At 34.6% G+C, this 21931-nt stretch overlaps 1 protein-coding gene across 3 annotated transcripts in view; it reads right to left on the bottom strand.

Moving 5' to 3' along the window:
* The window catches only part of LOC131161860 (serine--tRNA ligase, chloroplastic/mitochondrial), a 44292-nt gene that overhangs the window by 12569 nt on the left and 9792 nt on the right, over nt 1-21931 (bottom strand). The window contains exons 3-7 of one of the 3 annotated variants that reach the window (XM_058117843.1): nt 20487-20580; nt 20270-20418; nt 20087-20179; nt 19143-19322; nt 6248-6414 (exon numbers count right to left, since the gene is read on the bottom strand). In XM_058117843.1, coding sequence (XP_057973826.1) covers nt 6248-6414; nt 19143-19322; nt 20087-20179; nt 20270-20418; nt 20487-20580 — 683 coding nt within the window. Of the gene's footprint in view, nt 1-6247; nt 6415-19142; nt 19323-20086; nt 20180-20269; nt 20419-20486; nt 20598-21931 lie in introns of all 3 variants that reach the window. The other 2 variants (XM_058117844.1, XM_058117846.1) reach the window with 2 other exon arrangements.

The following is a 21931-nucleotide window of genomic DNA, read 5'->3' as shown; positions in this document are numbered from 1 at the left end:
GAATCCAAAGAACAAACTCTACCACTCCTACTAGAGATGCGGAAACCCTCTAGTATAAAGAGCAAAGAAGAGATCTCCTCAACCTCCCTATCATTTAAATCCCTTCTAAAATGAAAATCCCAATAAAAAGAATCTCTCTCAAGAATAACAAATATATATATCATTGCGATGAGAAGAAAGATTATACAAGCGAAAGGAACATAATAAAGCATTCCCCCTACCCTGCAGCGACTACCTCCACCCAATTAAAACTTTGCGAAAGGAAGAAAAAAGGATAAACTTGTGAAACAAACCTCCAAGGACTCTTAGAATAACTTCATAAGCCCAATTTAGCATCCCACCTATTATCTTGTATGCCATATTCACTTCTGATTACTCTATTCCAAAAGGAATTCACCTCCAAGGGAAACAACCATAACCATTTAGTGAAAAAGGCACTGTTTTAGACACCAATTATCGAAACCTGACCCTCCTTCTTCATCCTACACACCACTTCCCACGTAATCAAATGGTCTCTCCTCTCCCCTACACCTAACCAAAGAAAACCCATCATAACCCTCTCAAGCTTTTGAACTACCCCTCTCAAAATTCTAAAAAAGATGAAAAATACAGAAGAAACATAAAAAGGCTAGCTAGCAGAAGAGTAATTCTAAGACCTAAAGGGAACAAAGTCCTTTCCAACCACCCACCCTCTTGGCTACCTTGGTGACTAACCGAAACCTAAAACGTTGAGGAACAAGGCTTACCTCCTGAAGGGACTCCTAAATTGTTCAGAGGCCACTCTTACCAAAATTAACACTAAGACCGGAGGCTCAAAATTATGCAACAAAGTGAGAAAATTAACCTAAAAAAACAAAAAAAAAGAATTAGGACACCACCTCCACCCTCACATACACACGCACACGCACAAAAACTTAAACCATTCTATAAGAAGCCCATTAATAATCACAGATAATAGGCAATAGATAAAAACCCCCTAAATTGATTCCTTCACCTAACTCCAAGTCTTTCTTCCTAAGCACCTTAACCAAGAAGTCTCATAAACCTTCTCAAAGTCATATTTAAACGCAAAGTCATTCTTTTTCTAGGATGAACATCCTCCACCCCTTAATTTACAATCAAGATAGCATCCACAATTCTCCTCCCTCCCACAAGCACTTTGGGCAAGAGAAATAGTATCACTAAGGACAGAACTCAACCTATTAGCAAGCCCCTTAGCAATGATCTTATTCATGCTAGGTACAAAACTGATAGACCGAAACTCTAATACCATAATCGACCTACTTCTCTTAGGCACAAAGGCAATGAAGTTAGAATTAACACTCTTTCCTAATTTTCCATTACCATGAACACAAAAAAAAAAAAAAACACTTCATTAAATCCTCCCTCACCACATCCCAACACTCCTTGGAAAAAAGTTACATTGAACCCATCAAATCCAAGAGCCTTATCCATATTGAGATTAAAAATATAGCCTTGACCAAAACATTCTGCAACAAAATAACTCTTGAGCCACACTCCCTAATGAAGTTACCAAAAAACTACATGTTGGGTGAAAAACTCCCATCATCCTTTTTTTTTTGACAAAAATCCATCTACATTAAAATCCAATCACCCATCTACAATAACAGACTCAGTACACAAACACCAACTCCTCCCAAAATGGAGGAATCTAAAGGTAGGTCTAAAAGGACCATAACCTGAAGTAAACCACCGCTACCCCCTAGCCTCACCTCTAACAACACTAATAGGTAAAAAAAATCCATAATAAAATCCACCCTCTTAGCCACTCGAGTGTCTCAAACCACCAAAATACATCCAAATGCCCCTCTTGATGATAGAAAAGCCAAATCATTACCTCTACCTAATCAAATCTCCCTCATAATATCAATAGAGTATTAAGATACCACAGGTTGCATCCCTATGATGCCTTGCTAATATAATTTTATCTTTTCTGATTAAAAAAAAAAAAATGAGACATACCAATTCCTTGACCAACCTCTTTTTTTCTACAATATGTTGGCCCTTTGATGTTCCAACTCATGAACCTCATATTTTAACAATCTTACCCCCTTAACTAACCCTTCCTCACCCCCCCCCCCCCCCTCTCCCACAAACCCCAAAAAAAATAGACCAACGTTAATTAAAGAATCTAAATATTTCAACAGTTTTATTAGGTAACAAAAACTTCATTAATGCACGAAAAGAAAAAAAAAATTTACAAATATTTGAACACTGAATTTTATTTTTTTTCTCTCTATCTTAAGTTTTAGGCAAAGACCCACTCTAACCTCCAATTTTATCCCCATCTCCTTAAGAGGGGCCTGGTGGATCTTGATTGTCTCTCTCAAGTCTCACTCCTTGAAGGACAAATGGTAGTTTCCTCTCCCCTTTTAGCACCCTCCCTTGGGCATAAAGTTATATTTAGTAAATCATGCACATTATCTGGAACAAGAAGAAATCATTTCAAACGAAACTCCTTGAGCAGTCCTATTCGGAGATTGCTTAAGATTTACCCAAGACTCTCTTAAGATTACTCTTAGGGCCAGTATAAGCAGAATATAATGGCCAAAGTTCCTTCGTTAACCACAGTGGTTTTCAAGGCCTACAGCTTCCTTCAAATGCTGATCACCAATCTGTACATTTTCATAGTCCCCCCTACAGTCCAATGACCCCCTCCCTCTTCTTCTGCTGATTAAATAATTCACAATCACCCAATTGCACCGTATTGAACTTGATGCCTAATTTTCTTTATAAGTTTCACTACTATCAAACTCATCTTTGAAACTGTGGGTCTCAATTAGTTGTTCCCACAATGAACCTCTTTCAGACTTCAGTCATACTATCATAATCGTCAACCTCTGCCTCACCAAAAACCTAGGACGAAGGGCAGTCCATCATCCCGCAGCATCACCTCCTTTCCTCTAACATTCAACTCATCTTTAATTTTCCCCAAGTATTTTCTAGTTCATAATTGTTATATTAACTTGGTCCGATGTTCAAAAGCCCTCACAATTCTCAAAATCTTCTTTTACACAATCCCCTTGACACAAGTCTGTTTTTGGAAATTTATTGAGAACATAGTTGTTAGAATTGTACAATTCTCAATTCAAATTGTACTATTCGTATCGAGAATGGCATAAATCGGTTTAAATTGTATGGTGGAATCACATAAGGCAGAAAACCGTATGATTCACCTGGTGAATCAATGAATAGAATTGAACAGTACAAATCAAAAGATTTGGATGCAACTCCTCTAACCCAACTTAAAGATTTTAAAACCTTTTTCTTTTTTCATGGTGGCCTTCTATTTGCTATTTACATGAGTTTTTTCCTTCAAGAGGTAAGAAAGAAGTCTGTTGGCCCTCCCATTCTGCACCTCTTATTCCTGCCATTAGATAAGATTAGAAGAAACCCAGAGTTAGAGAAGGAAACCTGTCTTGGGAAGGAAACCAAAGTCAACTAGATGGGTGAGCTTTTGGTTGGCATGTTGCCCTCTCCACTCCTCTGGATTTAAGGATTTGATTTCATTAGTTTTTATATTTTAGTAAGTTTCGTTCATGTTTTTTATTTACTTCCTATTCTTGTTTTAGTTATTAGAGCAAGCCCGTGCATTAAAAATGAATTTTCTTATTAAACACCATAAAGTTCAAACTTTTTTTTTCATTGATTCATTCCCTTAAAACCATAAAGTTCAATTTTTCATTAAGTTTTCCTTGCTTCCTCTCCCTACTGTTTTTTAAAGAAAGCATGCACATGAATTTTTTATTGTTAAACATGTAAACTTACATCATAAGCACGAAGTTCAATTTTTTAAAATTTTTGTGTCTTTATCGTACTTTTTAGTGTATCTTGAACTTTTAGACTAGGTGCTTTAGTTTTGAGTCACATAACAAGTGTTATAGTTCCATAGAAATTAGCTTAACTTGATACTTGATAAAGGTGGAATGGTTACATCATGGTATATCTTGCTTATATCAATATAGTTAAAGAGATCATGGTTGGATTTAGACCTACAAAACTTGCTTTAAGGCAAGCGCCATTCCAATTATCAACATGGATGATCCATGTTTGTTGAAATTTCAATGTATTTTACTATTTTACTTGTTTTACATATATACAAGACAATATGAATCAATTTTTAAAATTTTGCACCGAATCTTCTTTTCCGATTCTCGATTCATGAAATTGGGATTTCAATTCATGATTAAAATCTTGACTGGAAAACTATGATCGTGAAGATCAGAAGAAACGCCATTTTTCTCCCCCTATTTTTTCAAAACGACTGACAAAAGCTGCCTAATTCACCTAGCACCTTGTCAGAACCATCCACTTCTCCTTGAGTATCTGTAGCTCTTTCTGAATCCAACTGTTTCAACCCTCCATAAATCCTTCCCACTGATTTTCTCAATCTTAGGCTTCGATCTGGCAGCTCAAACATAATTTATCTTAGCTCTAGCCCAACCCCCCATAAAAGGTAGCTTTAAGTACTTGCCTTACTTAAACCTCCATTGGGCCCAGTTTCCACAAGCCCAAACCCCTATTTTCCTTTTCAAACTGTGGGCTATCTCCAATAACTATAAGAGGCCAGTTTGTGATGACCAACTTAAGTTTCTTAGCAATCGCAACCCCAACCCACCAGCTCCATCCCCCCACTGTTATCCCTAACCTCCAGCATATCTCAGGGGGATTTACTTGCCCTGAAATTCTATGCTTTCAAACCGCTCTCTCCGATGGCATCCTCTTCACCACCTGCAAATTCCGGCCAAGCCCACCAACAATGCTTTCTTCCCTAACAAATTGAATCCCAGGAATAAGAGCATCCACGTATTTAGATTTGTTTTCTAATCTCTGAAACACTGATAATTTATTTCAGCCTTCCATAATATTGAATGATCCACAATCCATGCATTTCAAATCTCCCCCCTGCCAGTTGACCTATCATTGGCCTTTCCTAACCACATCCAATTCTGTAGAAATTTCCACCATCCAGATGCTTCTTCTCCATCAGGAATTCAGAATTCTCAACAAGGACCTTCTCCTTGAAACAAAAATTTTCTCGACAATCTCATTAAGATGACCCCATTTTGAGTTCTCAGCTTCTTAACCCATGAATAAACTTATTTTTCTTAGCAGAACTGCCTCAGCTGATCCTGTAAACAAGTAGATTCAGATACCCCTAAAACCAGAAGAGACAACCTTCCTCCAAATTTCATCTTAATTTTGCAATAAGTCCAAGTCAATATGCTTCTCAAAATATAATATTTTTGTCTGCTTCAATGAAATGTGATGAATCCCTGAATTTAGAAATCATCATCTAGACCAATCTGTTCTGACCAAGTGTTTTACAGTTGCTCATTAACACAGTTCATCGCTTGAACCAGTCATGAAGCATGAACTTTCATAGCAATTTTTAATCTTAGTTAAAAGAACGGTAGCAAAAATTTCCTCATCATTTCAAATAAATTAAATGAATTTGAACAAAATTTTCTTAAAACAATGGCGGTTTCCAGTTTATCTAACCTAAATTTTCCAAGAAAAATGGTGGTTTCCAGCTCGTATCGCATGCATCAAGCTCGCTCATGCGCCACAATTGCTTCTCTCTATTATCCTCTCTCTTTCTTATTCTTGTTCTTTCTCTCTCGTATTTCTTATTACTATTACTACTAATACTACTTTGAAAGATAACAAGAAAATCCAAACAAAAATATCATTCATTATTATTTTCAAGAAAAAGTAAAAAATATTATGATCCAAAAATGTAGAAATTTTCAGTAAAGAAGAACAGTGAATTGAAGTAATATATTTGAAAGATTACAAAAATAAATAATTCTATTTTAGGGGCGTTTATGAAAAATGACTTCTCAATCCATTATAGCCACCATCAAAGACTACCAAACATTGAAAAGGAATGAAAAGTAGCAAGTCCTAGAGTCATTTTTTCTTGCTAACCAAAATACAGTAATCACAATCCAACGACAACTCCATTCCTGCCTTGATTCATTCCCATCTTAGATCTTTTCCTACTTCAATTCCATTCCATAAACCACACAGAGGGTAAGTTCTACCAAAGAAAGCCCATATAAAATGCTGGTCTTTCTCTTCAATGATTCAAGAGAATCCAGCAATGCATCTAAATCAATATTCAAGTGAATTAAGGAGACATAATAGGGTAATGAAATGTTGACTTTAAATTGAGTAGTGATGGACTACCTAAAGAAACTAATACTCTCTTAAGGAAATTTACCTTGTTGCTGTGCCTGCAGCTCCTGCCTCGGTACGGAAACAATGGGAGTAAGCCACATACTTCAAGGGTAATGATGATTCAACAAGAATAGAATCCATGTGAATTCCACCAACTGGAATCTCTGCTGTGCCTATGAGACATTGATCACTGTTCTCTATAGAATAAACCTGTTATCGTTTAGTAAGAGTATCAACAGTCTGTTGCACTAACAACTGAGTAATATCCTAACTCTAGAAACCACATTTGCCTTTTCTTTAAAGAAAGTCGTTATCACAAGTATGAGTGCGCTAAACAAGTGGTGGCACAACCATCTTCCTTTCCTTCACCCTTAAGGGTGAGTTCTGTGAAGACCTGAGGTACTTTTAACATTTTAATATTCTGCAGCCAAAGTTCTACAAATCAAGGGAGCAGAATACAAGAAATAGAAGACAAGAAACAATAGGGTCGCTAATGATGCATAATTGAAGAAGTCATTAAGAAAAAGTCAGGATAACAGTACCAGTCTCAGATGAAAATCAGTTTCGCACTCGCAGTTTGCAGAAGATAATATTTATTTGTCTGGTGATAGGTCTTCCTTCTGTAATATTCTTAGTATTCCAAGGCTAGCTTGGGAAAATATGGTCTAGGTGCTATTAATGTAACTCTAGAATTTACTTTCAGTTCTACCGTGCCTGAAGGGTGTGGATTGTTAGTGTGGCCTTTGACTTATTTAGGAGTTCCTTTAAGTGGTAATCCCCGCTCTGAGTTTTTGGGATCCTGTGGTGACTAAGATTCGTAAGGGTGTGTCTTTTTCAGTGGCTAAGGTTTATGGGACTGGGCTAAGGTTTATGGGACTGGACTGGTTATTATGATTATCCTATTTCATGTTTGTATTCCCTGAAGAAAGGATGTACTAATCATTAAAAAGATCAAAATATCCTTAGGCCAGAACTTGGAAAACATCAAGGAAAAGAAAGTAAAATATAGAGTTCATTTTTTTATGTTTGGCTATTGAGAAAAATGACAGAAAAAAGTACATAATAAATCAATGAGAAAAATTTTCATTTTACACAACATTAACATTTGGCTTAAATAACATTAACATTAGGATTTTATTAATTTGTACCATATTGGAACAAATTTTCATTTTTAATAGTATTTGACTAAAAAAGAAAAAAGAAATGCAATGTTTTCTTTTCCTTTCCTCAAACAATATCCTTAATCCAAATGGAACCTTAGTGAAGGGAACAATATAATAAATAAATAAATCAACAAAAAACAAACAAACAAAGGGAGGTCTAAAAATAAGAGGAGCTTGGGTCTTGGTAATTTGGTGTCAAAGAACATTGCTCTAGTGAGTAAATGGTTATGGTGCTTCCCTTTGGCATAAAGTAACCAAGAGAAAATATGGCTTGCAAGGAGTGGGAGGCTAATATTGGAATTACTCATGAAAGACCTTGGAAATTCATTTCAGAGGTGATTCCTCTTTTCTTGCACTAAATTTGAAGTTGGAAATGATCGTCAAGTTCATCTTAGGGAGGATCTTCAGCTTTGGAGTAGTGTCTTTTAGTTGCTTTCCCTTCTCTTTTTTGTCTTTCATAATGTCACAATGCACATATCTCTTCCTCTATGGTTGTTGACACTTGACGGTAACCTTATATCTTGGACTTCCATTTTCACAGAAACGTTAATGATTAGACAAGTGGATGAGCTTTCTTTACTTCTTACAATGTGGGAGTCATTTTGTTATTGTTATTGTAGGGATGTCATAGTTTGGAATTTGGATTCTTCTGCCATTTTTTATATAATTCTTTATATTCTCATCTGACTATTATTTCACTCTTGCAAATCATTTGTGGAAAGCTAAGTGTCTGTTTGGTATCATTTCTGCTGTTTCTTGTCATTTCTGTAGGAAAAAACAGATTATGAAAATGTGTTTATATATGTTATAGTTTTTTGTTTCTATTATTGGCATTCAATTACTTTGAAAAAACTGAAAACTAAATTTTATGGTTTTCTATTTTGGCAACTTACAAGTACGGGTGAGCATAATTCGGTTAAAATCGAATTAACTAAGTAAATTTGGTCGGTTTGGTTCGGTTAAAATTTTATTCGGTTTGGTTCAGTTTTCATTTTCATTGAATTTCAATTTTCGGTTTCGGTTTGGTTTTTGGATTTGGTTAATTCGTTTAACCAAATTAATCAAATAGTACAAATTAATAATAAATAATTATATATATTATATATTAAAATATTTTAACTCCGCCTGTGATGCACTTAATGTCCTAATATTTTTCACACACAGCCGGTCCTAAGCCCGAGTAAAGGAGGGTTGCGTTAGGTAGCTAACAGGCAGCATAAAATTTGTCAGATCACTATGATATGAATCCTTATCGAATATTTGCTGGAGCATTCCCTACGAGTGACGCGTTGCACTTGAACCACCCAAGTGTAGCGAAAAGTGTGTGAGGGTGGGCTAGGTTGTCACCCTGAAGCGACGCGCCATGTCGGCGCCTGGGAACGGTGTCAAATATGCGAGGTTTCCTACATCATTCTAGACGTGGGCAGGTAAAGACATTAGTTCAGGAAACTAGGATTAAATTAGCAACTTGGAATATAGGGACACTTACAGGTAAAAGCATGGAAATTGTGGATACAATGATCAGAAGAAGAATTAATATAATTTGCCTTCAAGAAACTAAGTGGGTGAGGGGGAAAGCTAGAGAAATTGATAAATTATGATTTAAACTTTGGTACACTGGAAAAGAAAAACATAAGAATGGCGTAGGCATTATTATAGACAAAAGCTTAAAAGATAGCGTTGTGGATGTAACTAGAGTAGGAGATAGAATTATAAAAATCAAGATGGTATTAGGACAAGAGATAATAAATATCATTAGTACTTATGCTCCTCAAGTAGGCTTAGCAAAAAATCTTAAGAGACAAATTTGGGAAGATATGGATAGCATTATACAAGGCATACTAAGGACTGAGAAAATATTTATAGGAGGAGATCTGAATGGACACATTGGAAGGGATAATAAAAATTATGAGAGGAGACATAGAGGATATGGATATGGAGACAAAAATGAGTCTGGTGAGATGATCTTAGACTTCGCTATATCATATGATTTTAGTATAATGAATACTTGCTTTAAGAAGAGAGAAGAATACTTAATAACCTTTAAGTGAACAAAATAGAAGTCAAATAGATTTTTTTTTTTAACTAGGAGGGTAGATCGTTTATCATGCAAGGATTGTAAAGTTATTCCAGGTAAAAGCCTAACCACACAACATAAAGTCTTAGTGTTAGATATATGTATTAAAAAATGGTAAAAGAAGGATAAAATAAACCAGTGTAAGAAAACTAGATGGGGGAACCTAAAAGGATAAAATATAATAAAATTTAAAGATAATATGATTAAAGATGAGGATTGGACCATAAAGGATGGGATAGATACAAATACTTTTGGGAATAGATTAGCTAGCTCTATTAAAAATATAGCAAAAGATATTTTAGGTGAATCAAATGGAAGATTCTCGAATAGCAAAGAGAGTTGGTGGTGGGATAAAAATGTACAAAAAATCATAAAGACAAAAAGAATTTGGTACAAAACGTGGCAAAAATGTAGAAACAGAGATAACTTTGAAAAATATAAGGAGGCAAGAAAAGATGCAAAAAAGGCCGTTCGTGAAGCTAAATATAGATCATTTAATAGTTTGTATGATAGATTAGGTACAAAAGATGAGGAAATAGATATATTTAAACTTGCTAAAGTTAGAGAAAGGAAGAGTAAGGACTTAGCAAATGTAAAATGTATAAAAAGTGAGGATAATATTGTCTTGGTTAAGGACGAAGACATTAAAGAACGATGGCGAAGTAACTGTAGTAAGTTGTTTAATGAAAACTAAATAGAAGGCTTAAACTTAGAATTGTCAAATAAGGAAAAGACTAAAAATATGAGATTTATTCGCAAAATTAGAGTTAACGAAGTTAAGTTCGCACTAAAAAGGATAAAAAATGGGAAAGCTATGGGATCAGATAACATCCCAATTGAAGTTTGGAAATGCTTAGGTGATAACGAAATTATATGGTTAACTATTTTATTTAATACAATTGTAAAAACTAAGAAAATGACAAATGAATGGAGGAAAAACACTTTAATACCTATATACAAAAATAAAGGAGATATTCAAAATTGTAATAACTATCGTGGAATTAAACGTATAAGTCATATGATGAAACTATGGGAAAGGGTAGTTGAACAAAGATTAAGGTTAGAAATGAAGGTCTCAAAAAATCAATTTGGTGTTATGCCTAGGAGATCTACCACAGAAGTTATTTATCTTTTAAGAAGATTAATGGAAAAGTTTAGGGAAAAGATGAGAGACATGCATATGATTTTTGTTGACCTTGAGAAAGCCTATGATATGATACCTAGGAAAGTTCTATGGTTGCTTTTAGAAAAAAAAAGGTGTATGTAGTAGGTATACCAATGTCATTAAGGATATGTATGATGGAGTAATGACTAGTGTAAGGACTAGAGATGGAGAAACTAGAGAATTTCCAATCGCCATAGGTATGCATCAAGGATCTGCTTTGAGTCCTTATCTTTTTGCTTTAGTGATGGACCAATTGACTGAGAGTATTCAAAAAGAGGTTTCATGGTGTATGTTGTTTGCAAATGATATTGTATTAATTGATGAAACTAGGGATGGAGTAGAGGCTGAATTAGAATTATGGAGAGAAGCTTTAGAATCTAGAGGCTTTAGGATAAGTAGAAATAAGAACGAATATATGAAATATAATTTTAGTAATGACAAGAGGAATAGTGGGGACAAATTTAAACTTGATGATAAAGAAATAAATAACACTTGTAGATTTCGATACCTTGGATCTATTATGCATGTTGAAGGAGAAATTGAAGATGATGTAATGTATAGAGTTAAAGCAGGTTGGGTAAAATGGAGAAGTGCTTCAAGTGTGCTCTATGATTGTAGAATACCCTTAAAATTGAAAGGGAAGTTTTATAGGACAACTATAAGACCAGTAATGCTATATGGATCGGAATGTTGGGCGACGAAGAAACATAATATCCAAAAAGTAAAAATTACCAAAATGATAATGCTTAGATGGATGAGTGGTATAAAATTAAAAGATAAATTAAAGAATGAACATATTCGTAGTTAGTTAGGTGTAGCTCCTATAGAAGATAAGATAAGGGAGGAACGACTCAAATGGTATGGACCATGGTTTGAAATCGCGGTTGCGGGTAACGTCACGTAACGGTCGCAGGTCGCAAGTGTTACGTAACAGGAAGCGAGCGTAACGGTCGTGAATTTTTTTCACGCTTGCACAACCATGCCAAAATCGAAAAATAAGCATGAAATCCATTAATACATGATTTTTAATGAATTTTGAAGGCTTTCATTCAACCTACAAATGCTTTTTAATAGGCATTATGATTTTTATATTAATTTTAGTGCACTGTTTACAAAAAAAAACATAATTTTTTTATAGTTTACATTACTTTAATGAGTAAAAAGATATAGAAATGTAAGAATCAATTAATTAAAGTCATAAAGTTACTAAAAATGAATCAATAGACTCAATACTCAATATACACATTACACATACATGAATTTAAAAAGTGATTAATATCAAATATCATAAATAGCTGAAAATACATGAATAAAATATTACAAATTTATAACATAACACATGTCACCACTAAAAAGAATGACGTGGAGGGTCTTCATAATTTGCATCTATATCTTAAGATTGGGATTGGAAATTATCTCCCCATCCTCGTGGAAATACATAGCTAAATAAACCCAAGTTTGCGTCATTTCATTGTTGCTCTTGAAAATGTACTGGTGGTGAAAATCCAATTGATATAGGGGGTACATAATCTCCTCTTTGACCATATCCTGAATAATGTCCATAAGTTGGGGCTAGGGCTGGCTCTAGGTAGTGTGTAGAAGAATACTCACTAAATCCTGAGATTCCTGATCCACTAGGATAAAAATGTGAGTCACGAGATGCATAATGTGGATATGCTGGATGAGATCCATATGATTGTGATGATGAACCATCTAAATCAAAGTCGCCAAAACTACGAACCACATCATATGAATCTTCAGCAGAATCACTAGAGTCACTACGAGCACTCCTTCTCCTGGGTTGTGAAAACTGGTTCCCTGGACGAATATCCAAGTCATAATTTTCAGGTATGTCATGTTGTCCATAACGATTAGAAGGATGTATATCCCTTACAAATGATGTCCCTGTGTCATATCCATAATTATATTCTACACCGCTACCTCCACCACCACCCACCCCCCCACCCCCAACCCCAGCTCCAACACCACTATTACAATCATCATCACTTGGAGGCTCAAACCAAGATTGTCATCACTTCTGTAGTACCACCAACTTTATCATTTAACCAATTTGAATTGTCTTGACCGTCAAGTAGTGGTAACCATTGACTTAAAGGATCATCTTCTTCGAAAATGTAGTCCAAATTGATAGGATTGAAACTTTCTTCAATTTCTCGTTGGCTTCTTCTCATTGTTCATCTTAACTTTAACCTCATGTTGTAATGTACGAAAACAAGTTTTTGTAATCTCATGTACTTTAATCTATTTCTTATTTTCGTATGGATGAGGCTAAAGGTGCTCCAATTACGCTCACAGTTCGAAGTTGATGTGGTTTGGCTAAAAACTCAGATTGCTATTCTTTGGAACTCGGGAGCACACAAGCCATAATGAATCCACCATTCAGTTGCATGAATAATTAAAAAGTGTTTTATGTCAATATAAGCGTATATTTCAAAAGTCAAATTTGAACATAAAAACAGAAAATAAAGTCATTCATCCATTATTTAGCTATACAGCCCATATTTACCAAGATTTGTTTGTTTCACTACTCTTTGAGCCAATGGAGTTCCAAAAGTATCCTGTTTATCTCGATATAGCAACAACTAAAAAAGGATGATTGTGAAATATAATTAATTAATTAGATGTATTAATAATTATTCTTGAAAGTATTATAGAATACTAGGACAATTCATTATTCAATTTAATGGAACCAATACTTACTTGATTAATACCCGAATTTGAGTATCTATATCGAGTACCAACTTGGTCATCACTTTTTTAACCCCATCCATGACTTCTCTAGCAACTTCAGGACAGGGTGAGGCACAATAAAGAAATTGTGGGTCTAAAAAATATCCTACAATTAAATTTAGAAACATATTAATCAATAGTTTTGTAATGCAACTATGCATAATTTAAAAGTTAAAATAATAAGAAATTGTATTTGATTTACACTTACCAGCAGCGTGCAAATCTTGGTGCAACTGAAAACTCCACCGGTTGTCAATAATTTTCCAATAGTCTTTGTAAACAATCTCTTTGAATGGCCAACTTCGCCCTATCAATTGCCTCGTATATGAAACCCATGGTTGGTTTTTCATCACCTTCAACCAATTTAAGAACATTCACTAAGGGTTCTTGCACTTTAATTATATCAAAGGTCTTTTGCCAAAACTTTTTGCCTAAGATAATCTTCTTCGAATCATATGCTACGCCTGATTTTTCCATCCCAAACCTTGAGTTTTTCCAAGTATCAGATGTAAACATTTCCCTTAATGTTTGTTTATGCCTCACAATAGTCTCCAAAGCAATGAAGCTTGTGGTAAATCGAGTGATGGCAGGGCGAAGTAACTCTTTATTATTTGTGAATTTCTTCATGAAATTCACTGTCCATGTGTGGTTGTAAATAAATGAGGTTATTGTTCTTGCATCTTCTAAGACCTTCTTCACGTTACTTTTTTTACAAATATCTTCAAGAATAAGGTCTATGCAATGAGCTGCACATGTTGTCCAATAGAGATTAGGCCTCTTCTGCATTAATAATTTTCCTCCTGCCTTCATTACAACTTCATTATCAGTCACTACTTGGACAACATTCTCCTGTCCAATTTCTTCAACCACCTTGTCCATTAATTTGAAATGAAATTATAGATTCAATAATTACTACTATTTAATTAAAAACATGCAAGTCCATAATACTATTTGCATATACAATTAAAATAAGAAAATTACCTAAAATAATATTCAGTTGTTCTGCTTGGCACATCAGAGGCATCAACTGATTTATGAAACACGGTGCTTCTATTGCAATAAACTAAAAAGTTTATAATGTATTTTCTAATTGGTCTTGACCAACCATCACGCATAAAGGTTACACCTCTCTCCTTCCAAATTTCAGCAAAAGAAGTTATAAAATTTTTCATTTCTTGATACTCTTGCTCTAAATAAATTTCAAATATCTCATAGGGTAATGAACCCTTCACCCCTTTTCCAACCTCTATAGCAATATCAAACATAGGCTACATAAATGGAGAGTCAGCTACATTCACTAGAATCTGATTATAAATTAAGAATTTTCCAACTGCTTTTCCTAATTTACTTCTTAACCCTTTCAGTAACTTAGTGTTGATTTTTGGTTGTTTTGCACTTTTGCTTCTTTCTAAAATAGGATCCATTGCCTTTAGTCTAGCTTCCGGGGCATCAGGATTGATCCATTGTCATCCACTACCTCCAGCTTCTCGACCACTATAAGTTCGAGCTCCTACTCTATTGAAACCACTGGTAGCACCACTGCCAGAGCCACCTCCCTCTTCATAAATATTACCCACTTCAGTTGTTCTTGCTCGAAATCTTTGTCTCTCTTCCCATTGTTGCTGTGATCGTATGTTTTCTTGTCGAGCAAATCTCATACTTTCTTCTTCCAAGTCTTCTTCATCGCTCAAATTTTCAAAATCCCCTCCAATTTGGGCTTCTACTTCTTCTTGCATTTTTTGTTTCTCTTTTCTTCTCAGCATACTATTGTAGATGTTTCATAATTTGTTCTCTTACTTGTGTGGTCACATTTGAGCATCCAACTACTTGACCTTTTTTATGTGTCAAGTGTTGTTTCAAGCGTGTAATGCCCCCTTTAATTATCTTCCCACATAACTTACATATAATAACATGTCTATTACCGTCCACCGCAGTACCAAAATGTCATCCAATACCCTCACTAAGTAAGTTCTCATTTCCTCTATCACATGACATATTAATAGACTTAATTTGATGATCTCTACACAAAACATAGAGAAAATACAAAGTTACAACCTTTCTAAAAAAATGACAGGTATAATATAATTAGTAATTTAGTAAATATTAAATAATAAGTACTAAATAGTTCTAATTTTAAATACTTATTACGTAAAAATAAAATATAATATTTGATTAAAAATAATAAGTAATGTTTATTATCTTTATATTTAAATAAACAAAATTATAAATATTAGATATTTTATTACAAAAAAATATATTACTTTATCGTTAAAAAGATATTTTCATTATTTTTTAGAACTTGATTTTATTTTCATTTATAACTATAAGAAACTAACATTGTAATTTTAAAGGTGAAAAAGACTTTTGCTCAACTTTCATATATTGAGCATCACTAATAGAGATCCATACAATACAAATTGACAATTTAACTTTTTAAACATTTTCTCAGTATATGGATTAAAATAAAATTTTTCTACAAATTCCAATAGTAATTAGTAAAAATCAGAATTATTAATGAATTAACTATTAGGTTAAAATTTTGTTTATTAAGTTATCAATTTTTACTTTATTTGATAACTAAAAACAAAAAATAGATCATGTAAAGATTTATTTTACCTAATTTTAAATTTAAGGTCAAAATTATGTCTTAAAACTTAAAAAATATTAATAAACAGGAAATATGTGATCGAACTAGATTTTCATAATTACCTTTCAAAAAAAATAAGACAATTCAAATATTTATAAATTAAGAAAATTTTATTTTACATAATTATTTATGATTTCTAATTTTTTACTCTATTAAATTACTCTTTTTTTTTTTAATTCAGTTTAACATAAATAATTTACAACAAAATCTTTTTTTTTTTTTTAAAAAAAACATGATGAAAAGTTTAAGACTTAAGTGTTGTGAGTGTTGAGTGTTGACTGATTTTTTAAAGCTTATCTCATACACTGGAGATGAGCAGAGAGTCTGAGTGAGACCGAGAGAGGGCAGGGGACTCGAAGGAGCCTCGAATGAGCGAAGCACAAACGGCCGATGACTCCAAGCTCCGAAGCCAAAATCGAAGGGCTGGCTGGTGGCGAGTGGTGACGATTGGCGGAGGGAGCTGCCGAAGGGCTATCGGCGACTCGCAGAGGCGGCGGAGCTGTTGCAAGTCTGCAACTCCAGCAAGGTTGCGAATATGAGTAGATCTACTCACTCTCAGGCTTCGAAGAAGTGAAGCCTTCTTATTTAGCTTCGACCAACAAAATTTCAAGGTAAGTTTTTTACTTTACAGTATGCTCTTTGAATGTTAGACTTAGATAGTTAGATTCAATGGTAGATGGGTGGTTGGGAGAGGGGGAAAGCAGCACTGCAGCAGAAAGCCTGCTTTAGGGATTCAGATTTTTGCAAGCTGTCGGCCATGTAACGGTCCATTACGAAGTGTAAGGTTGGGTAACGACCGTTACGGCTGTGAATTTTTTCCAAACCGCATTATCGGCCTGTATCGGTTTCGGAGTCTTCGATCTCCGTTACGTATCGGTCGTTACGCTACATAACGGCCGTTATTTAAAACCATAGTATGGACACTTGCAATGTAGGCCACATAGTGCACCTGTGAGGAAAGATGCATATAGCTGACCCCACCTAGTGGGACTAAGGCTTAGTTTTGTTGTTGTTGTTGTTATATATTAAAATATTTTATATATTATATATATACTAAAATATTTTTATTTTTTTATATATTATATATATTAAAATTTTATATTTTATATATATATATTTACATTTTATATATATTAAAAATTAATATTTAATATATATTAAAATATTAAATCGGTTAACCGATTTAACCGAAATTCGGTTCGGTCAGTTTTGAGTTCGGTTAAATATGGAATTTCGGTCGGTTCAATTAATGAGATTTTTAATCAAAATTTTTCGGTTAATTCAATTAATTAACCGAACCAACCGAATGCTCACCCCTACTTACAAGAATCTTCAGTATCTAGAATTAAATTTTATGAATTAAATCATTGATTTTATACATATTTTTTAATTTAAATTCAAATAAATTGGGCAAATTAATCCACAAAATTTCAAAAAAAAAAAAGAAAATAATAAATTCTATATATAAAATATTTTTACTATTTTTCAATTATCATGTACTGTAAGATTGTTCTTGTAAAGTAAATTCTGAAATATAATAATTAAGTAAAATAATTTTTAATTTTTTTTTATTCAGGACTTAATTATGTTAATCATATTTTTTAATTGTTACTTGATTTAAAGACAAAAATGGGCATTTGTCCACTCAAGTTTTTAATTTGTTTTAGTTTTAGAAATATTAACCAAACATGTTGCTGGTTTTCAGTTTTTAGTTTCTATTTCTGATTTTTAGTTTTCATTTCTAATTTCATTTTTGTAATACTGCTTTTCATTTCCATCTTCTCCCTCTTCCTCCACCACCTCTCTCACTCCTCCATCCTCACCACCTCTGACTTTAAAGGCTTCAAACATCCAGAGAGTCATGGCCCATGGGTGTAGCGTGTGGCCACAACCCACAGATCTGCACAAGAGAGGAGAAGAGACTAGACTGGCTGAGAAAGATGGAGAAATGAAAGAGACCATCATAATTAAAAATTCTTTAAGTTTTCCATTACCTCTCTGTAGTAACTAATACGTTATAGGTATGCAAAAAGTAATCCTAGGTTACTTCTCAAAAAGTGATTATTTTTCACCCAAAAAATAGTTTTGAAAAGTAATTTTTGAAATAAGTATTTATTTGGGTGCAAGCCAAACACTACTTTTTGGACAACTACTTATTCTAAGTACTTTTAAGTATGGTTCCAAATCGGGGCTTAGAGGACCTCATTAAGGCTCTTATATGTGAGCAACATGTTATGAAAAGCAGTGAGACCTATGCTCATGTTTTCTTCATTGTTCTTTGGCTTGATCTTAATGGAACAAGCCTTTTAATCTGCTCAGATAGTATTGGACATACTATAGTCCTTTAAAGGTTTTTTTTTTTTTTTTTTTAACCCTTGGCTGACTTGAGAGGAATTCAGAGGCAAAAGGATGTGAGCAAACTTGGCGGTGTGCTGTTTTTGCTGTCTTCTAGGAGATTAGGCTAGAGAGATTTTAAAAAATGGCGCTTCATCCAGAGATTTGATATGAAATCAGATTTTTTTTTTTTTTGGTCTGTTCAGTGGTTCTCTTCGCCTGGTTGCTTTGGGAGTGTCAATTTTTCTGATATACAGCAAGACTGGTTGGTTTTGCCACCTTGATTTTGATCTTTGTTGCTAGTTTATAATTTATATATGATCTTTTTTTTAGCTCTTTTCTTTTGTTTAGGAAGATGTCTTTTATCCTCCTTGTATATTCTTCATTCTCTTAATAAAGTTTCTTTGCAACCACGCAAAAAAATTGACAAATTTGAAAACAGACCAGACATAAGCCTAACAAGGGGTTTGGGTTGGTACTTAATCCAAATTATCTGAAAAATCTGTATCAACGGTTAACCCATAATGGCAAATAACAAAAGTTATTTAATAAAACAAAAAAAGTAGATAGAACCACTAGGTCTATAGGCTAATGAGGGTTCAACTGAAGATTTAATCAATTTTTGATAGGTTATGACAAGTTCAATACAACCCTCGATAGAGGTAGCACTGACCTATTAGGGTTTTCAGTTTGTCTGAGATTCAAATGAATCATGCAATGAAGCCAAAAAATGTGGCGAACGCACTTGGTAAGGCAACATAGACTCAAAAGTGGGAGTACAAAAGAAATAAATCTACAAACCTGGGTATTTGCTCCACGAGGTCGGAAGCCACATTTTTCGACAACAGAGGATCTTACAATTTCTGGGGTAGTTAGAGGCACAAAGCCCCTTTTCATTACTTCCATGAGTGTCCAGTTGACAAGAGCCATCTCTAGCATAACTGCTTCATTCTTCAGATAGTAAAATTTTGAGCCACTGACCTATTATACAAAAAGGAACAAGAACACAAGATGCTTATAAAATGGAGTCTGCAGTGCTTTGGCATGTATAAGAGCATGAAAATTGGATAAGGTTCTTCAGAGAGGTGCTGAAAAGATCCAAGAGAAAAAGAATGCAAAAGGAAGTTTATACACACAATCACAGTACAATAAAAACACAGAAATAACTACTTCAATGCATTGCATCTTTATGTTAGTTGATATGCCGTTACGGGAAATTGTGGTACATGCTATGTGCAAGCACCTTATCTAATGTCATCTCTCTCCATCCGCTTAGAGAGAGGTTAATGACATCTCCTCTTAATTCCCTCATGGAAGTTTGAAAACAAGTAAGCCTCATTTTCCTCTAGAATCATTTGCATATCTTATCCCTGTGTATTCAATTGGTTGAATTATTTGCTGCACAAATTAGACATTGAATTGAATGAAATGACACAGCATATTGTTTAATTAGCAAACAAATAGTTATGTCAAGTTTGAAGACAAGTAAGCCTCATTTTCCTCTAGAATCATTTGCATATCTTATCCCTGTGTATTCAATTGGTTGAATTATTTGCTGCACAAATTAGACATTGAATTGAATGAAATGACACAGCATATTGTTTAATTAGCAAACAACTAGTTATGTCAAAATCCTTAGCTGCACCAATGACCTACAACATAAAAACTTGCAAGAACCTAAAAATAACACTCTTAGGAGATGAATCATAGATGATTTAATACCTTAGAACAAACAAAAAGAATACCTCTCCAGCTGCATCAAAATCAAAGAGATCTAATTCCTTCCCAAGTTGCAGATGATCCTTGACGGGGAAGCTAAACTCACGTGGACCACCAACCTACAATAGACATCAAATTTAAAATAAAAACTGCATAAATCTAACCTATAACTATTCTCTCACACACATGCACAGGCTGGATGCAGGTACCATCTTTTTTAATGTCGAACAATCCTCCCCTCCTATTGGAACATCAGGATGAGTCATATTTGGTATACATTGTGCTTCCTGCTGCAGCTCCTCCGTAAGTTCAAGAAGGTCTTCTTCCAAAGTAACAAGTCCTTCCTTCAGATTCTTTCCTGCATGCAATAAAAGATTAAAGAAGCAATGAGGATGGGTAAACATGAAACTATATTCCAGAAAATACCTTCTTCAATAAGTTTTTGACGCTCATATGGTTCCAATTTTCCTTTCATCTTGTTTGCAACCACATTCCGTTCCCCTCGAATCCGTTCCACTTCCTGCTATCTGCGAGTGACTGTTAGCCACAGCTAAGTATAAAATCATTTAGTATTTTACCATACATTGAGTGCATAGACTCAAGAACACAAGATTTCAAATGAATTCAGCATCACACTCCCCTTGACTTGAGTGATATGAATCTCATATGTTCATTGCAGGGATTCTCTAGGAGTCGTTTTCTACTTTTAATGCTACATTATGGAACTTGCATAAGCCAAAATTATGAATAGAGAATAATAAGCATTTACCAAGCCATAAGTAAATAAATATATATGGCAATATCTCCTCTAATTGATCAAATGAACATATTATAATGCGTTTCTTAGGGATGCCTAGATTCATGATCCAAGCTTGTTCTGGGCATTATGCCTCCCTGTGACAACTCATCTTGCATGCAAGGGAATAGGTAACCACCATGTGAATAAGTGTACGTTTTACTCTTTGAGTAGGATAATGCCTTCGTGAAAATAGTGAATATGATTCCTCGGTTACTTTGATGTTTTCTAGTGACCAATGTTTTAAAAGGCATTTGTGAGGCGCACCTCTTGAGGCATTGTGAGCATAAAACGCCCTAAGGCATAACTTGAAAGGCGTAAATCCTCAAATGCGTATGCCTCAAGGGAGAAGACGTACGCCTCAAGCAAAAAGTCATGCCTTTTATGCCTCATATGGGAAGGCATACACCTTTTGGGAGCACCTAAATATTTATTTAAAAAAAAAAGTAACGAAGACTTTGAAGAATGTCAAAACCTCCCTCTATCGACGAAGCTTCTTTCTTCCAAACTTCTGTATCTCTCTGACGACTCCTCCAGCATCTCGTCTCTCTCCGACGAGTCAACGACTCCTTCCAACGTATTGTCTCTCTCCGACAAACCCTTCGGAGCTCTCATCTCTTTCCAAGCTTGCTTTTGCCTTTGAAGACTCCTCTAGCTCCTTGTCCCTCTCCGACGAGCCAACAACCCCTTCCAACCTCTGATCTGCCTCTGACGACCCCTTTCGACGTCTCATCTCTCTCCGACGACCCATTCGAACCTCTTGTCTCTCTCCAGCGACGCTCTAAAGCCTCTCGTCTCTCTCCGCAACCTCCCCCCCCCCACAACCTATCTGGTTCAAGATCTCGTCTCAGTGTGAGGTCTTTGCTCAAACTAATTTGAATATTCAACTCTCGCTCTCTCCAGTGTTGTTTGTAGCATACTTCCACGAGACTCTCTGCTAGTGTCCCTAAAACTCAAGGTAGCTACAGCTGCTTTCGATTTGTTTCAGTTTTCACTTTTCATTTTTCAATTTTCAGTTTTAATTTCCTGCTGCAGCTACTTTTTCTTTTCTTTTTGTAATGTTATGGCTAATGCT

Source organism: Malania oleifera, chromosome 8 (assembly GCF_029873635.1).
Source record: "Malania oleifera isolate guangnan ecotype guangnan chromosome 8, ASM2987363v1, whole genome shotgun sequence".
Taxonomy (NCBI): domain Eukaryota; kingdom Viridiplantae; phylum Streptophyta; class Magnoliopsida; order Santalales; family Ximeniaceae; genus Malania; species Malania oleifera.
This window is presented reverse-complemented; position numbering and strand designations above follow the sequence as displayed.